General features: G+C 45.4%; 2 protein-coding genes across 2 annotated transcripts; both read left to right on the top strand.

The window, feature by feature from the left end:
• On the top strand, positions 1-8,428 carry LOC104313463 (lymphocyte antigen 6E). The gene is made up of 3 exons (XM_009912416.2): positions 1-1,211; positions 5,003-5,122; positions 7,789-8,428. The coding sequence occupies exons 1-3, from the start codon at positions 1,160-1,162 to the stop codon at positions 7,995-7,997; spliced, it is 381 nt and encodes a 126-aa protein (XP_009910718.1). The 5' UTR covers positions 1-1,159; the 3' UTR covers positions 7,998-8,428.
• Positions 8,429-12,857: 4,429 nt separating this feature from the next.
• Positions 12,858-18,250, top strand: LOC104313464 (lymphocyte antigen 6E-like). Its single transcript, XM_009912418.2, has 3 exons — positions 12,858-13,324; positions 17,055-17,174; positions 17,973-18,250. Exons 1-3 carry the CDS (start codon positions 13,273-13,275, stop codon positions 18,182-18,184), a joined length of 384 nt encoding a protein of 127 aa, XP_009910720.1. The 5' UTR covers positions 12,858-13,272; the 3' UTR covers positions 18,185-18,250.
• The last annotated feature ends 645 nt before the right edge of the window (positions 18,251-18,895 follow it).

The raw sequence follows: 18,895 nt of genomic DNA, 5'->3' as shown, positions 1-18,895 counted from the left end.
GAGAGCAGCAAGGGGCAGAGTCACTGGCAGAAGCTTGGGGCATGCAGGTTGCTCCTGCAGCTCTGAGTGTCATGTGAAAGGGATCCAGCTGGACCATTTCTGGGACTGTGCCTCCATCCCCACGACTAGATGGCAAAAAGACAACGGTGGGAGGAAAAAGCAACAGCACTCAGAAGAAGGTGGGAAATATTCTCATTTTATACAGGGAGATAGGATGAAACATGATAAAAAAGGAGGAATAAAGAGCACCGTATGGAAATCCAGTGGAGTACTCCGATTTGGCATTTCACATAATTTTTGGCTACAATTTTTTTTTTCCGAAGACTTAATGAGTTGAGATCCTTGATCAGGCAATCCCTCATTCTCCATGCTTTAACTGGTTTGTTTTTTTTCTCCCTGACATTTATTTTTTGTGCTTTGTGAAAAAAAGTCACAGTTTGTTCAATGTGATAGGAGTGGGTGTTATTTCTATTTTTTAATTTAAGTGGTCATTTTCATTGCCCATTGGAATTTATTTTCTAATAAGATAACATTTTCCCTCATACAAAATATCCAATTTTTTAACAGAAACATTTATGATTTTGAACTGCTGTCTTAAAAAGGCCCACAGAAAATTATGTCTGGTCCCCTATGAAATGCAGTGGAAGGATACTGCTCTTCTGATCTAGCTGTATTGACAATCCTGGGAGACATTTCATAGAAGTTTCAATCCCAATTTCAATTTTAAATTCAATCAATTTCCATATGCACTAAAACAGTGCGCGAGGAGACGATCTTTAAGGATGCAGCCTGCTCTGAGACCCAAGCTGGCCTGGAAAGGAAAACGTTCCTCTTCTCATGTGGACACTGGTTTGTTTTTGTGATTTGCTTTTCCTCCACTTATCCAGAATTAGAAACTGTTGCATACTTAACACTAGATGAGCAAGCTGCATTGTGAAACAACTAGAAAAAGAAGAAGTGGGGGGAGAATATATGCTTATTGAGATTTCCAGCAAAGCATACTTCCACATACAAGCGCTGACACGTTACTCTCAATCATCCATCATCTGACACAGCAACGCTATAGTTATTATCCTAGCATCAAAGCAAACACTGCAGAGGTATAAAACCTGCCCTGGGTGAGTCCTGCTTGTTTTGGAGGCTGTGAGACCTATAAAGGATGAAGACTTCTCTTCTTGTCGTGCTCGTCATAGCCCTGTGCACGGAGAGTGGTGAGTCTCCAAGAATTGCTTTGCACTACTGAGACCCCCAGAGCTGGGGCACGCCTTTCATATTGCAGGATGACAAGAGGATTTTGCAGCATGAATGGTAAAGCTGAAGGGTCATTAGGCTCTAGACAGTATCCCAGTCCTCAGGATAAGAAGCCAGAGGATGTGTATCCCCATCAGAAGTTGGAAGGATGCTGAGGAGCTGAAGTGGGGGATGAGGTACCCACCTCATTTGATTCGTGCAGTCCCAGCCAAACCCTTGGAGTGGTTCAGTGCAGGCAGCTGAGAGCCCTTGGTCCAGCTCTGTGAGAGGGGGGTTAGTTGAGGAATATACAGAGCTGACAGGGAGAGAGCAATATGTGCAATAAAGCTGAAAATTTTTGACATGTAACTAACTACAGCCTGATTTTTTAATTTATTTTTTTTTTCACTTACTTGTTTACTGGTTCAATTACAAACCAGCATTACCTAAATTGGGAGAGATGGTCGTGCCACAAGAAGATGCAATTCTGGCTCCCATCTCTTTCTTGCAGCTTGTTGCTTTGAGGTGCAAATTTTGCCGATGTTGATCCCAGGTCTGGGATGGAGATGCAAGGTGCCGTTCTCATTCTGATAACTGGATTTTTTGGGGAAGGATGCACTGGGAAACTGCACTTTAACTTTGCCTGGTTGGGCTCTGCCAAGGACTGCTGCCTGTGCTTCTGGGAGATGCCCTGTTTGCACAGAGGTGGGCTGTGGGTCAGGCAAGGAACAGAGGGTGCAGCCCTGAATATCCCTCTCTGACTATTCCAAGGGAATAGTTGATTCCTTCAGCTCGGGGGGCTTTTGCTTTATTGCAAACTAAATTTTTCTCAGGCTTTGCCGTAGGGTTTTACTTGCAAATTACTGGCCGTTCTGGTACAGGTCTAGCAGAGCACTTAGGCTCACACTTAATTTGAGGCTGTAAATGTTCTTACTGCAGGACTTCACAGGCTTCAGACTTGGCGTGTGCTAAATCATTGTGCTCAACAGGGTTGAGAAAGTTGAGGGTAATAAAAGGATTCTTTCCTGCAGCTTATCAACTGTAATCGCATTTTTTAAAAAGATCACGTAATGAGACAGCAAACTTACCAAAGGAGTCAGTGAAAATTAACGCTAGCAATCTAGCCAGAAGGCTGGTTGCTATTCCAATTAATCCTGAACCTGACTGATTTTAACAGTGTAAATCCTGCATCTGCCGGCATTTGCACTTGCTAATGCTTTACACGTGTACGTTGTTTATCTGGGTGGTTCGAATTATTCACCTGAAAATCTTCCTTCAGGAATGTTCTTTTTCCATTAGAGCAGAAGTCTTGCGGGGTGCAGACAGCAGACCTCCAAAGGCAGCCTGGTTTAACCCCAGCTTTGCATCCCAAGTAGGGCACAGTTCAAAAGAAATACCGCTCCCTTCCCCACTCAGCCTTCGTTGCAACAGATATCTCAACAGATGCAATAAAATAGACGTCTTTTTCCGTAGCATGAGCAAAATTGTCTTACCTGATTTCAGGGTCTTAACTGAGTTACCAGGTTAGTAGCCCATACGGCTCCAGAGTCCTCTACAGTAGATGGTGAGTGAGAAAGAAACCTCTTGAGCACAGAGGTTGGCAAAATGATCCCTGCAGGGTACTTGCCCCCTCTCCTGGCTAGGAGGGTTCCAGGGCAACTGGGATCTGAAATTGGCAGCTTTGGGAGGTTGAGATGAAACAGGACTTGGGCATGCAACAAGCTCCACTGTTTCCTCCATAGATTCAGGAAGTTTTTCTTGGAATGGGCTTGATTAAAGAAGCTGCATTAATTAAGGAATAAAATTAGCTACATGTCTGGAAATCCCATTTTGGGGACTCGGCTCTAGTCTACACTTATTCTGGGAGGAAAGGGTGGCTCCCAGTGGGGTGGAGCAGAAACGTGCTTGTATGGGGTTTGCACAATAAAGAATGAAGCCACACCACTTTGCGTGCAGGTGGTCTAAAGGAGGGTCCTAGAATTAGAAAGAAAAAAAATAATAATAATTATCCTGCAGTGTCAGGACAATACTGACTGCAAGAGCCACACAGGACAGCTGAGAGGTTCTGGAGTTGGAAATGACCAAGGTAGGAAGCAAATTGCAATAGTCTTGGTATCAAATCAGAGCGAGCCGGGTGCCTGGTCTAAGGCTTTTGAAATAAGGGTGTTGAACATGGGAACAGAGGGAGATGGGATCTGAGCCACCGCGAGCCCACTCGCCTGGCGTCTGTGTCCTCTGCTAGCTGCTCTTCAGTGAGAGACAACAGAGGGAGAGCAGGAACTGTGAGGACTATGGACCACAAGAAGAAAGTGAAGGTCAGTGCTGGGTGGCCATGGAAAGGGAAAAGGGGCTGCTAGCTGGTGTGGGGAGAGAATACAGTTTCCACAGAGACAGGGAAGGATGAATAGTGCCCTAAAAGGCATTTTTGTGGCTTCCTATGAAATACAGTGATCGTGGTCACCTGGGGTCACGGTCTGAGCTGAGACCAGGTCTGGGCTAGTACGATGTTAAGGAGCACAGACCCTGTTTGGGCCAGAGGAGCTTGTCTAAGGTTAAACAAGGGCAGCAATGAGGTTGGGGCATTGCTGGCAAAGGCAGTAACAATGGCAAAGAAGCTTGGGCAAGGGAGAAGAGCAAGGGAGACGAAGAGCAAGGAAGGCAAAGGTAAAGGACAGCGCTGGTACAAGAATAAGAGGGGTATTAACTGGCCATGGATAGGGATACCCTGGAAATGAGAAGAATGAGTCTAATCCCTGGTGGGTGACATTACTGCTGGAGTGTTTGCTCCAGATAAACAGATGAGTAGGAAGTTCCCCTTATCATGCAGAGAAACCTTCCCCAAGGATCTCTTTGCTATGAATGACTGCTTTAGCTTACTTGAGTGCAAGCTGTTTCCATTCATTCATACTAGTGCAGCGCTTTGCAGATGCACAGTGTTACAGATGTACACATTTTGTAGTGTTAGGCAGTCATCACCCACAGACGGCTGTAAAAAGGAATCTGCTGCAGCCAAGGGGGTGGTTTGCTGAGTCCTGTCTTCTACAGGTCCAAGATCGCCTCCCCACACAGGAGAGCCCTGAAAATGAACCAGCCAAATGCTAGGATCCATCTTCCCAGCAAACGCTGAGAAGCAGATCTAGGTCACTTGTCCCTCATTTGAGATACGTTGTGGGGGCATGCAGTAAAATATTCATGCCTAGTATGGCCAGAGGGGGTTACTCTTAGGTCTGTGTCTCCCTTTTTTGTATTCAAAAAAGGTTTTTAAAGTAATTCACTGTCGGTCTGTGTGCTCTGAGAAAAGATGTGTAGGCCAGGACTCTTCAGATGACTTGAAAAGGATGCGAAAGAGTGTGGACAGGAATCCACTGTTCTGTTTCTATACAGGAAATAGTGGCCACCAACCAAGGCTTGGAGAAGCCAGGTTGGAAGGAATCCACAAGAGCTTCATGCTGCAAGCGGTGGTAGACTGGGGTGCTCTTCCCAAAAGCACACTGGGGATGCCAGATGTTGAAATGGGAGACCCAAGTAAGTATCCAGAAGGAAGATCCTTTGAGGGTTACTAAATGAGCAAACCACATCAGTGTCAGGAATCTGAGCTTAGAGTAATTTGCATCCAGGAGAGTCGCTGGGGCCAAGTTTCACGGACCCAGGAGGTTGTCTGCCTGTGGCCACTGGGCTTGACAGATCCTCCACCTGGACCAGCACCACCAGTTTTGTGCTCCTATGGGTATTTCTAGAGGGGATTGATGGGTGTTGTGTGCTTCTTTTGCAGCTTTCTCCTTGACATGTTTCACATGTAAAGATGCAACTTCCAATTTACATTGTCTCAGTACAACCACATGCTCTGACCATGAGAAGTACTGTCTCACAACCTATTCTACCACAGGACTCGGTAAGTGTGAAGCTTTTCTAAGGCTCTGATGACAAAATGGGGTTCAGGTTAGGCTGACTGCAAAGCCTCCTCCCACCATGAGTTGTGATGGAACAAATAATTATGATTGTAGCACACAGAGAGCAACTTGCAGCAGGTGGGAACTCAGCATAGCCTGTCTCTGTTGCAATATATCGTAACAATACTGCACTGCTTATTAAACACACTCAGGAAAGGGAGTGTCATGGTTTAATCCCAGCCGGCAACTAAGCCCCACACAGCCATTCGCTCACTCCCTCCCTGGTGGGATGGGGGAGAGAATCAGAAGAGTAAAAGTGACAAAACTCGTGGGTTGAGATAAAGACGGTTTAACAAGTAAAGCAAAAGCTGCACGTTCAAGCAAAATAAGGAATTCATTCACTACTTCCCATCGGCAGGCAGGTGTTCAGCCATCTCCAGGAAAGCAGGGCTCCATCATGCACAATGGTTACTTGGGAAGACAAACGCCATCACTCCGAATATCCCCTGCTTCCTTCTTCTTCCCCCAGCTTCATATGCTGAGCACGACGTCATATGGTCTGGAATATCCCTTAGGTCAGTTGGCGTCAGCTGTCCCAGCTGTGTCCCCTCCCAACTTCTTATGCAACCCCAGCCTACCCACTGGTGGGGTGGGATGAGAAGCAGAAAAGCCCTTGACTCTGTGTAAGCACTGCTCAGCAGTAACTAAAACATCCCTGTGTTATCAACACTGTTTTCAGCACAAATCCAAAATGTAGCCCCATACTAGCTACTATGAAGAAAATTAACCCTATCCCAGCCAAAACCAGCACATTCTCCACCCCTTATTCCATACCATTTATGTCACGCTCAGGTCCCGTGCTATTCAATGCATCCTCATTACCCACCACTCCCCTTCCCATCCTTTGATGTAATACACAGATATCATTACCGTAGTCTATGAACCACCCTTGTAAAATGTCCAAAAAATGTCCAGAAATGTCCACAAAATGTCCATTGCATTAATTTAGTCCATGACTTTGCCCTCCATCTCTTATGGTGGTCACTCAGGACAGCAGAGCTGGTGTGTTGTGTGGAGTTATTGGGCACCAAAGCCGGCTCAGGTTGGGTCACTGCTGCATTTGCACTGCTTCTTGTAGGGCTTGTCCTCTATTGGTTCAGGTGGTTCCTGCTATAGTAATTCCTAAAATACGCAACACAAATCATGGGTTACAACAGTTTAAAGGTATTTCCACTACAATCTCCACCCCTGGTCCCTTTGGACCAGACCATGGGTTTTAACATTGCAATGAACTCCTCTCCTTTCCCCTGCTCCGGCTTGGGCTTATCTATAGACTGCAGTCCCTTAGGGGAGTACCTGCTCCACCTTTCTATGAGCCACAGTCTCTCCAGGGGTATACGTGCTGCAGCATAGACTTATCCACAGCCACAGTTGCTTTCAGGTGTACCTGTTCCAGAGTGGACTTACCCACAGATACTTCAAGGTATACCTTCTCCAGCATGGATTTATCCTTGGGCCACAATCCTTTCAGAGGTATACCTGCTGTGGCACAGACGTAACCACAGCCACAGACACTTTGAGATGTACCTGGTCTGGCACGGGCTTATCCATGGCCACAGACACTTCAGGGTGTCCTGCTCCTGCGTGGACTCCTCCACAGGTCACAGTCCCTTCGACTTGAGTTCACAGTGGTGTTCCAGCCTGACTGGTACAGCAGTACAGAAACAGCAGCGATGCCCTGGCCATCTGCCAGCCCAGGCACATTGCCATTGCTGTTATCAAAATGTTCCCAGGCACAGCAGAGTAAGATGATAAGCAGTATAGCAAGCAGTGAAAGCAAAAAGCAGCCACTAACGAGCTCTAGACTCTAATATACAGTAAGGCAAGTAAGCCCCACGGCAAGCACAGGAGCCTGCCAATTAAAAGCTAAACAGCAATAACAGCTATAAATTCGATCTAGCACATTCCAAGCAAACCCATCATTATCTCAAACCCTTTGAGCCCCATGTTGGGCATCAAAAAGGACTGTCATGGTTTAACCCCAGTCGGCAGCTCAGCCCCACACAGCCACTTGCTCACTCCCCACCGGTGGGATGGGGGAAAGAATCAGAAGGGTAAAAGTGAGAAAATTTGTCGGTTGAGATAAAGACATTTTCAGCACAAATTCAAAACATAGCCCCATAGTAGCTACTGTGAAGAATATTAATTCTATGCCAGCCAAAACTAGCACAGAGAGATACTGGAAGAGAGAGGATTTCTCTGCACAAACCCCGTGTCTCATCTCCAAGCTCAAATATATGCTCATGAGGTGGTGGGATTGGAAAGGGCCAGGTCCTGTGGAAGGAGCAATCCCAAGGCATGGTGAGGATGATGTCTTGCAATCTTGCACCGTACAAATGCATTAGATCTCCGAATTCTTGCCCTAGGTTGCACTCAGCTGGCCCTAAAAACAGCAGAGTTGTAAGGCCTGGAGATCATCTCCATAGGTCGCACATACACAAATAATGATGCAGTGCAATGAAACCCAAGGGAAAACCAACAGCATTAAGTACAGAACAATGTATTCCCCACGGGATAGTGCACAGCCAGTCTGTCATTGAAGACTGTAAAAAATATACAAGACAAAAAACTTGACTTTTCTCCCTGTTTTCTCTCTTTCCCACTTCAGGCAATGACCGTAACCAGCGTATTAACAAGAAATGTTCTGCATTTTGCCCAACAATAGACCTGAATATTGGCATAGCCGGGGTTGCTACCAGCTGCTGCGAGACTTCCCTGTGCAACATCAGCGGTGCCAGCAGTGTGAAAACCAGCTACACTATGATAGCTCTGGGTGTCTTGGCCAGTCTCGCCTGCATCCTCCGCCTGGGTTTTTAAAGGGGCTGGGAAGGGGGAAAGGAGCTGCCTGGCCTTGCACTGCAAGGGATCAAACCCTCATCTGTACAGTGCGAATGCTGCCCTGTTTCTCCTACCTGGAAGGTCACATCCCATCAGCAAATATTTTTGCTCTTTCTGTGCTCTGATGGCAATACGCAAGAGCACAGCCCTACCTCAGAATGGTGTTTGGGAGAGAAAGGCGTGATGTGGAGCCCTGCACATGCAGAAGGGCACCATATAGTCACCATCTCTCCTACTATTGGCCTTTATAACTCCATGCATTTTTCTCCCTTCATTTTGTCCCTGCCATTCTCTTGTGCCATTTTTCCCTTTATACCATTTTCTGCCCTGTATCATTTTGCTCTGAGGAAGCCTTTAATATTATAGTTGTTAAACAGAAGCTGGGCACAATAAAGTGTTATTTTATTCTATTGTGTGACTGTGTGGTATGGTACATCGGGCGTAGCAGCTGGATGCATCCACGTTAGCAGCAATAAAAGCAGAGGCGTTAGTCTGCAAGTCGAATTGAAATAATGCTGAAATATATTGCAATTCCTTTGCATTCACTTCAGGAGGCCTCTCCCCAGATTTTTTCTTTTTTTTTCTGCATTGGCAGAAGTGTCATTTTGTGACTCCATTTCTAAGTAAACTGTATTCTATTTAACTTGCTTTCAGTTTCTCTTCTGGGTCAGCCAGCTGAAAGGAAATGGCTGTTGAGCTCTCCAGCAGGAGAACAGAGGGGACAAGGTGGGACCCAGCAAGAAGGGATCTTGAGCATTAAGTTTTCTTTAAACTGATTTAAGATCTTCCAGTGGAAATTGCTTTATAAGCATTACGGATTATTTTGAAAGGGGAGAAAAGTATCTTGCTTGGTGCTTAAAGGAAAATCATCGGAAAAGACAGACCGTTTCTACCGTGTGTCTGCTGAGTCTGGAAATTTCAGCTTCATCTATAACAAAATATTAACTTTGAAAATAAATCTTTTATGTTTGCTGGTCAAGTTTCCTATCGGGGTTAAAGTTGAAGGAACTCATTCCTCTGCACTGACCTTCCTTATGGATAATCTTAGCTAGCAATGAGAGATTTGCTCACTCAAACCCTTCTGAAGTGAATCACAGGAGGCTGAAATGCTTTCTCCTGAGCTGAAGAAGCTCTCTACGAGGATTACCCCAACAAGATCTCCCAGGATAATTAGCTGGGTGCAGCTCACCCAGCTGGTTTTCTCTCTGTGGACTCATTGCACAGGGAGAGCAGCTACACACTTTGCTCAGTCTGCTGGGTGTTTTACTGATAGCAGAGGAACAACAACACTCAGAAACAGCTGGATATTTATAAGAGGTTTGCAAAGGAAACGTGGTCTCATGGCTCCAGCTCATCCCAACCAGCTCCCATCCCTTCTTGTCCACCCTCCCTCCTATTCACATCCGACCCCCAACTGTCCACTCCCTGGCTGTTTTCTCTCTCAGCCTTCCCTGTTGGATTCTTCATCCAGTCTTAGTCTGGGCTTTACCTCCAACTTCTATTTTCTTGCTAGAGCCTCAGCTCATTTTTTTCTCCTTGGTGCAAATGCAAGATTGGCCAAGGATACTCCAACTTTAGCCATGAGACTCTCCGTTTTCCTCATGGTTTCTATTGCACTGCCATCCCCCAGCTGAGCTGGCTCCAGTCTTTTGTCCAATCTACTCTCTTCACCTTTCTTCCCCTCCTGCCAGATTTAGAGATATTCAAGCGGCACACACATTTGAAAGCCTCAAATGAGCCGAGAACTGTTCTGTGGCCTTGGATGGCCATACTCTGCCCCACACCCAGATCATAAGGTGGTAACAACCAAACTATTTGAAGTAGTCTTCAGCCTTTGCTATCCACAGGTTTAGGATTTCTTAGGGACAACGCTGGTTGGCACAGGCAAAGGCCAAGCTGGGGCTAGTACTGCCCCAGGTCTTGTCCTGCTGTGCTTATGAATACAGACCTGCTCTTGGCATCCAGGTTTAAAATAAGGTCATGTCTTGTGCTACCTGAACTTGGTAGGTGCCTCTGTTTTGGGCTGGGAGGGAACCTGACATGTGAAGGAAGGTATAAAAATGTGTGGGCAAAGGGGGCAAAGGCACGTGGTTGAGTCTGCTTCTGCCGTGGAGGCTTTCATGGTCTGGTTATGGCTGTTGCATGGAGAAGTTATGATCAGGATTAGGAAGCCAGGAGTCCCATTCCTAAGGGAGCAGCTCCATCCACGGGCCCCAGCCTGCCTCCCTCTTGTCTGGTTTCTCCCATTGATTTTGCATTCCCTGCTGCCCAGCAACACAACCCATGTATGTGGGCCAAAAAATTGACCCACATCTCAGGTTATGTAAAAGGGTCCTTATCTGGAGGTGGGAGCAGCAATTGCCCTGTGGTACAGGAGGTCCTAAAACCATGAAAGCTCCCTTTAGTGAACCCTCCCTTGGCAATGGGTGTTGTGTAAAAGCAGACTCCTCTCTGCCAGCCTCCCTGAGAAATCCTGATGTGACATCACCCACACAGATGCTGCTGCCTAATTCCACATCCCTCCGCCCGGTGTTTCTTATTTGCTGGCTCCCATGGTTGCATACTCCTTGCGTGAGAGTGGCGAGCTGCCCTGCAGAGACATCTGGGATGCCTGGAGGGGTCTCAGAAAGAAGATGGGCATCTCATCCAAATAGTTGGGATTGCTCCTGGGAGGTAGCTGTCTCTCTCTGCCCAGATTATGGAAGAGCTCAGTTTTCGGCTCTCCAAGTCACTGTGCCAGGACCTGAATCAGCCAAGGGGGCCTTACCCTGCCTAAATTAGGCACCTGGAGGAGGTGGTTTAACTTTGGCCCTTCTTTTCCCTCATTCGGGGCTCTATCCCCACTGATTCTGAAGGACCTATGCTGCCTTCTGCTCTCCTTAAATAATTTGCCTGTCTTTTCCCTCACAACATGAAATTTCTTCCCTTTCGCTCTGTTTATTTGCCCAGATCCGATTAACAACCAATGAATCAATGGCAAAGTAAGAGACAAGATGGATGCACAAGATCAAAGCAAGGTCTCCGCTGGGTCTAAAAAGCTTCTGGAAGCCATGGAAAGAGACAAAGGCATCCCTTTTTCAAAATTAACTGCTGCTCTCTTGTCATATAGCCAACTCATGGCTCCATTTTGAGGTCCATTTTAGTTTTCCTGAATCGTTAGTGATGAGATATTACTCTACAGAGGTGATTCAGCTTCCTTGAGTTTTTTGCAGTCTTCCTCAATCTTACTTCTCACTTGATGTCCCTGGCTTGCCAGCTCCAGGCCCTCCTCCAGGCTGAAGGCTGTGATGCTGGGCAGCAGGAGACATCCTCCCCACGCTGGCTGCTTAAGTGTTGCCTCTAACCACGTTGAGTTTCGTAATCTGTCCTCTTGAGCAAGAAGGAATCATCACGACCCAGTCACTGTGCTGCAAAATTACTGCTCTCCAGACCCTGAGAAGAGGGCATGCTCCAGCATTGCAGTATGCCTAGGTACTAACGAAGATGTTTATGTCCTGGGGACAGGTCCCAGATAACCATTTGACGTAGAAGACCTTGTTTCCTACTCAAATTTCTCTCCTTAGTACATGTTTCCTGGCAGTGCTGGGGATGTTTTAGCCTCACCACTCTCTTTCAAAGCTGACTTGCACTGAGCCAACATGCGCATGAGCATGAAGGTTCATGCAGAAAAAAACGGATGTTGGCAAAGTCAACATGAGGGGGCATATGGCAGTAATTAGAGCACCGTTTCATTCACGGAGGAAGGGAAAAGGCATATATGTAACAGAAGTCTGTGGGATAATTAATAGGACCGAAAAAAGGAAAAAAAATGGTTGCTTCCTTTTACCCTCACTGCAAAATACCAGCAAGAAGACACACCCACTAATTATGAAGAACAACCTGTTCATAATGCACTTAAGCAGTAAACTGAGCTCCCCTCTGCAAAGCAGAAGGCTGGATTTGATCATGTCCCTACCAGCATGTCCCCTGCTGACCTCCCAAACCTCCCAAACCAGGAATGGGGATGTCTATTTTGACATCGGGCTTGAACAACTCTGGAATTCACCACCTGATGATGTCATTCTAGGAGCAATTTAGGAGGGCCGGAAAAAGTATCAGAAACTCACATGGATAAGGAAATCATCCAGTGTTGGAATGATTCATATCAGAAACAGACAAAAGTACCCTACTGATGGCTACTTCTAGGTAACTGCCTCTTAAGTTATTCTGTAATTGCCAGCAAACTGGCAATTATTTTTTTTTTGCACATTCTGCTACCTGCTGTCCAGGACTAATCTCGGTTTGGAAGAAGCTCCATTGAGGTGGCAGCTTGAGCTCTTACAAGATGCATCTTGTATTAGGGTCTATTTCCCAGAATATCAGAAACAGATTTTAAGAAATTCAGAGGAGAGCAACACAGAGGAATAGAACAAAGGGAATGATTTAAGAGAAGAGATTGAAAAAGAGACAGTTTGAGAGATGGCTTTTTTCAAAGTAGAGCAGAAATTCCAGGATGCCAATTTGTGGTATTGTAAATGATTTCCAGAAACTGTTGGGCGTGGAGAAAAGCGGACCCCCTAAAGGATCCCTGAGATAGGAGCAAAACTTCATTAAATAAAAAGTGTATAAGGTATTTGAGAATTACAACCAAGAGAGGAGCAAGCAGAGGGATTAATTACAGGTAATGGAGAATCGATAAAAGAAATGAAGACTGACATGAAAATTTGAGGAAGGTCTTCTGTTTAACTAACAATTAGCTAATTTCATTTTGTGTAAAATACACTGATTTTATTGGAGGTAAACCAGCATAAGCCAGCTGAGAGTCTGAACTTCTGGTACTGTGGAATAATTAAAGAAAATGAATGGTATGAACCTTTGTACATCATGTGCTGACTATGCAAAGGGATTAGAAAAATGCACTGTTAGGACTATCTCCCCGTGCCTCCAGGCTCCGCTATTCCATCAGTGCAGCTGCTGCTTCTGCTGGGAGGAAGAAAAGGAAGAAACTCAGAGGAGAAGAGAGCAGATCCTCATTTCCCATCGCTCATATGACCGGAAGAGCAAGAAATGTGTTGCTAACAGGACTTTTCCCCAAGGTGCCAGCCTATTCCATGGGCTCCAGCATGGAGAACTCCCACATGCACATTACACACCCTTGGGTTGATTTCATGTCCACCCGTGAGCTATTCGGAACCTGTAAAACTGCTGCCGTTCAAAAGGTATATAACCTGTCCTCCAAACATCTTCCCAGTCCAGTGGAGAGGATCTGGTGGAGATGAAGACTAGTCTTGTCACCTTGTTCGCTGCTGTCCTGTGTGTGGAGCAAGGTAAGCCTCTAATGCTGCTACTAGTTAAGGCTTATAGAGAAGAAGGTGGAAACTTTTCGCGTGGCGAAACTTTTCGCGTGGCAAATATTTACAGGGCTGTCACCAACTTAGCAGTATTGCATTGCTGCAACCATGCTGCCACCAACTTCCTTTTGCACCTTGATTAACAATTTGCTGCAGAAATAAGATCCTGATAAACTAATTCTTTCCAGCAGCGGTACTGAGTGATAGTGTTCTAATTGTATGGTGCTGGATGCCAGGTTATATCCATGCAGTGATCTATGGGATCGTCCCAAATGATGCAAGCTGGAAGTGCCAGAAAGCGGAACAAAACATTTTTTTTAAATCCATATCATTTTTTGAGTATTTTCCAGACTTTTCTGTACTACCGCCTCCTCCATTGTAGCGAGCCACGTGGTGTGCCATGTGTCTTGCTCCCTAGGAAATGCACCAGGGAGAATTATATAGATTAAATCAGAGGCAGAGGTGAAAGAGCTTTTCTGTGCATGTCATATTAAAGGCATCCTTCTCCCAGAGGGAAGTCTGAGGTACGCTGAGTGTGTTTCCCTCTTCTGGGACAGATACACATGTGTTGCTACATCGCTACTTGCACGTAGGAATAATGACCATATTGCCAATATTTCCCCCACGCCTGATGGTTTCCCAGAAACCATGATACATATCTAGCAGGAGTTGAGAAAGAAGCATCTAATTAATTCTTGCTCTTTGATGTATCAACCCCCTACTCCTAAATTTTTTTGGACAGACAGCTCTGCAGCATGCCTGGAAGATCAAAAGCTTTGGCCGGTTTTGGAATGGGAAAAGGAGCATTAAATTCTGAAAGAAGAAAGGATTTTGTGCCCATAATTCCTGAATGCAGTGACACAGTATGGACACAGAAGAGTAATTATCAAAGGCAATATCCTCAGTGTTACCAGGATGGAGTGGAAAGCTAATAGAGATCCAAGTCTCTGGTAGCACACATTCATGTGGGATACCTTATGTGTATAAGGTGGGATACCTTATAGCTGTAGTAGGCTGATGACATTTATATTGGCATTAGCTTCCAAATGGGCTTAAGGACAGGCCTTTATATAGCACCTTTCTGTAGCCAGTTCGAGATTGGAGAAAGCTAGTAATTCTAATATCAAGGCTTTCACATTCAAGAGTAAGATATCACAACTTTCTGGCCTAATACAGGGACAAAGGAAATCTTCAAGACAACTGTTATTTGATCCTTCTTATGTATCTGGGGTCCCATTACAGACCTTAGTAAGCAACTTTTGATCAAAACTGTTGATCTCAAAGCCCACCAAAGAGGTTCTGTTGCTATTTGCTTCCATGAACTCACTGTTATATTATGTCCAGCAGAAATCTTAAAAGGTCAAATCTTAAAAGGTCAAATCCTTTGCCCTGCTCTAATGCTGGACCAAACCAGGCAGATGTTTGTCTAATGTGTCCTTGAAAGTCTTCAACAAGAAGATTCTAGAGCCTGGAATTGCTCAGACCCTCATCCCTTTAGAAAGTTAGTCTTAATATCGCTTAACATCTCCTTCTGTATAGTTCTTCTGTGTTTTCACCATCGGATGTGTAGAACAGTTTATTACTTTCTTCTTTGCAGCTTCTTTTTGCTTGCATGAAAGTTACTGTGTCTTTCCTCAGCATTTTCTTATTTTTATTAAACAAACTAAATGCTTCTAACCTTTTCTAAGTGGTCATATTTTCAAGATATCTGACCATTTCTCCTCTCTCTCCTCTGGTATCTCTCCAAATGCTTTGCATATTTTTTGAAGTGCCGCATACAGATTTGGTCATAGGTGTTCCAGCTGAGGCCTTGCCAGAGTGGAAAGGCCACTTTGCATATCTTGCACATGACATTGCCGCCTGTGTTCCCTTGGATGACGTTTGTTTTCATCGCTGTAGTGTGACACTGTTGACTCCTGCTGTTTGCATTGCAGTCCTTAATTGTAACTTAACCAGTTGTTCCTCATCCTACATTTAAGTGGCTGATTTTTATCTTTGTGTAATATATTTCTCTTTATTGAACTGCATCCATTCTTTTTTCATTCTTTTATTATATCCATCTGTCAAAATCACTTAGAACTCTACTTACAGTACGTTTTCAGCTATTTTGTCCTTTGCATCATCTGAAAATGTGATGTGCATCCTCTATCCCATTCCTACTGTCACTAGTGGTGATACTGTATAGACCTGAGCCCACAGCAGAGCTCTAGAGAACCGAAAGAGTTGCACTGCTCCAGTTGGTTTGACCAATTACCATTGCGAACTACCCTGTAAGTGTGTTTTCATGTCTGGCTTTGCACCCATTCTGTTGCATTTTCACTAGCTTGTGTTTCCTGGGGTTGCTCATAACAATGTCATTCAAGATTGTGCCAAAAATTTTCGTAAAACCTTATTGCATCGCCTCTACCCTGTTCATGAAGATTCAACTTTTTTAGTAATGAACAAAGCAAAAAAGCTACACAGTGTTATGGCCCTCTCAGCATCAACTGTGGATAACTTTTTCCTTCCCTTCCATTGGGAACTTCTCATTTAGTGGTCTCTCTGACCTACATTGCCCTTCCAGCTTCTTACTGCCAACTTCTTATCAGGCAAAACTGCACTCACAGGAACGTGTCCTCTAGTTGCTTTCTGCCCTTTCCATACTGACAGACTGTCCCCAGACTTACCAGGAACTTAGCAAGCCCTCTGCACTGTGTTTGCTTCCCTTCCCCAAAATGTCTGTGTTTTTAAAGTAACTCATCCCCTCTCCTACACACAAAGCCATGTACTTTGCCCTGGGTGATTTTGCAAGCTCAGAACCCAACCACCACCATAAAACCTATAAACCAATTAATCTGCCTAGCTGGGGAGTGTTCTGCAGAACACTTTGGTGTGGTTTCTCATCCAGACTGGTTTTGCTCTTCTTCCTTTTTATCATTACTTTACAGAGGCTTTCCAGAGGTCTGTCCTACCACCTTCTGCATTTAAGGTCAAGTGTGTACATTCTTGACAGATACACATCATCGCTGCCTGCCCTTCCTGCCAGTCATCTTCTGTATCTGTATTGCAGATGTATGAATTATCCTACCAAATTTGCACTTACTAGTTAAACCATACTTTTGGTTAAGACGTCCCATTTGTTCTCTATCTTACAGTAGTATGCAGAAGTTCGACAGAGCATCTGACTACTCTCACCAGACTTCCTAGGACTGAGGTTAGGCCAGTTCAGTTAGTGACATTTGACCACAAGAAAGGGTATGTGACAGTAGTCTCCGAGCCAGATGAAAGAGAAATAGGACACTGGGCATTGTCCACCTCCTCAAAATGCTCCAGGCATCCTCAAGTTCTCCCTGGCAAGCCCTGCCTAGGCTGGCCCAGGAGAAGCAACTGAGCAGTAATTGGCAATTCATGTGGCAGGGCTCTCAGGACAGAGAAGCTATTGCTCAGCAATAATCTCCATCATAAAAGACCCCAAATCCTTGAATTCCACTCACATCTACTGCTGCCAGAGATTGCAAACAGATCAATAGCACTTCACAGTCTGAGACATATGAGACAGAGAGGGATTTAGCATTGCTGCCATGGGTCAAGGGATAAAGAAAGTCACTGGTCATTCGCACACAAGCATTCATCAGGCTATAACTAGCAAAATGGAGATATCTGGATTGTAGGTATTGTGGTTCCTAAATCATGTAATGTGCTTTTTCTTTTTTTTTCTTCCCCCTAGCTTACCCATTTATCTGCTATGTGTGCCAAGAACAGGAGTCCAACAAGAACTGTTTGACCATTTCCATGTGTGCAAAGGAAGACAAATACTGCGTGACTGTCCGTAACAACGTTGGAACAAGTATGTTTCTGAACAACACCTTGTTTGTGCTATAGAAGAGCAGTCCCAGGAATGGGCTTTCATCCCAGTCACGGCCACATATGGAAGCAATAGCCCCCGAACACTAACTGTTAGGAAACACCGACCTTGTTGCTTGCTATTGCAGTCACTGCAGTGTCTATACATACTTGATATTGTTGGGGAAATGCTGAAGACACATATAGCAGCACCAGAGAGTGAACTCAAGCCTGGGGCTGTGTGCACGGCTTCACAGTTAGCTCCCACCAGCTTTCTGCTGACCGCGCCAGCCAGCTCTTGTTATGGCGATATTCACTCCCAGGGTTGTTTTCAAAAATGTTTCGGCAAAACTGCACCACAGCTGATTCTCTCTGCCATGCACAATCCTTCGGGTCTGTCCTTGGGGCTCGGCACCCTCGAACACCTCCACGTCCTCTCAGACCAAGTCTCAGATCATATAATACATTCCCCCTGGTTTTATGTCGTAGGAAAGCTGTCCTGGTGGGCAGTGACCCAGCCTGAGCATCGCTTCAGGCAGCTTGAACTGAAAGCCACCCATACATCCCCATAATTCCAGTTTAGGGACAGATGAAACATGGAGCCCAGAGAAGACCAGCCTCATGTTGCAGCAGTGTGGACGGGGCCAGACTGTTGCTAGTCCTGAGCAGAGGACATATTTGCCTTGGGGACTAGTGCCTGGCCTTCTTTTATTCACCAATGCAGATTTAGCCATGGAAACATTTCAACAGTGATTCTTACATTCTACTCTTTCTTTTTTTTCTTCCTTCTCTTCTGCCTTAGAGCCCAACAAGCCTAAATATGTCATCTCTAAGATGTGTTCTCCAACGTGTCCAGCAACAAGTCAGCAACAAAACCAAACCTATCAGACGGTTTCTTGCTGTGAGAAACCATTATGCAATGTGAATGGAGTCAGCAGCAAGGAAAGCAGCTATGGAGCGATGTCCCTGGGTGTCCTAGCCAGTATCACTTACATCTTTGCATGTGGACTGTGATGGGTTAGGAAAAGCTCCCCGTGATGGCATTGTTGGCCGAAATAAAATTGTGTTGCTCTGGGATAATTACTGCTCTCAAAGAGTCATGCTTTGCAGCTGAGCTTCCCCTGGGATTTTCAAGAGAGTCTAATTAGGTGGTGAACTACCATTGATTTTCTAAGCCTACTTGAATCCTAAGCGTCCCCAGCCATTCAAGTCACCTAAGAAAACACATAAAAGGCAGCCCTTTTGACATGTTCGGGCTTCAAATTGTTACAGCTCTGAAGAGATCCTTGAAGACATATTTTTGTCTCTTTGAGTTTCAAAGCGCTGTGAGGAATAACAACCCACCCTGCCTGAAACACAGGTAATAGCTCAATAGTTATGTCAGCACAGAGCAGATGTTCAGTATCTTCTGTTCACACTAAGTTGGTTATCACACATCAGTCAAGCAGTTCATAAACAAGTAAGGAGAGGTAAAGCTTCTTTCTGGCAGTATTTTGGACATTCCTCCAGCCTCAGTGGGGAATAATTTCTGGCTCCTCTGGCTCTTTGCTCTCGTAGGGTTATCGCATTTTGAAACGAGCATCCTTTATCCCCCAGCTCCAACGTGTTGGCTGAGCTTGGGGAAAAGGGAGAGAGGAGCAAACATGGCTGAGAGAGGACAAGCAGCAGCAGGGCACGAGCGGGGAGATGGGAGGGAGAAGGGAAGGGGGGGCCAGCATGGTAAGC

Source organism: Haliaeetus albicilla, chromosome 3 (assembly GCF_947461875.1).
Source record: "Haliaeetus albicilla chromosome 3, bHalAlb1.1, whole genome shotgun sequence".
NCBI classification, from domain to species: domain Eukaryota; kingdom Metazoa; phylum Chordata; class Aves; order Accipitriformes; family Accipitridae; genus Haliaeetus; species Haliaeetus albicilla.
This window is presented reverse-complemented; position numbering and strand designations above follow the sequence as displayed.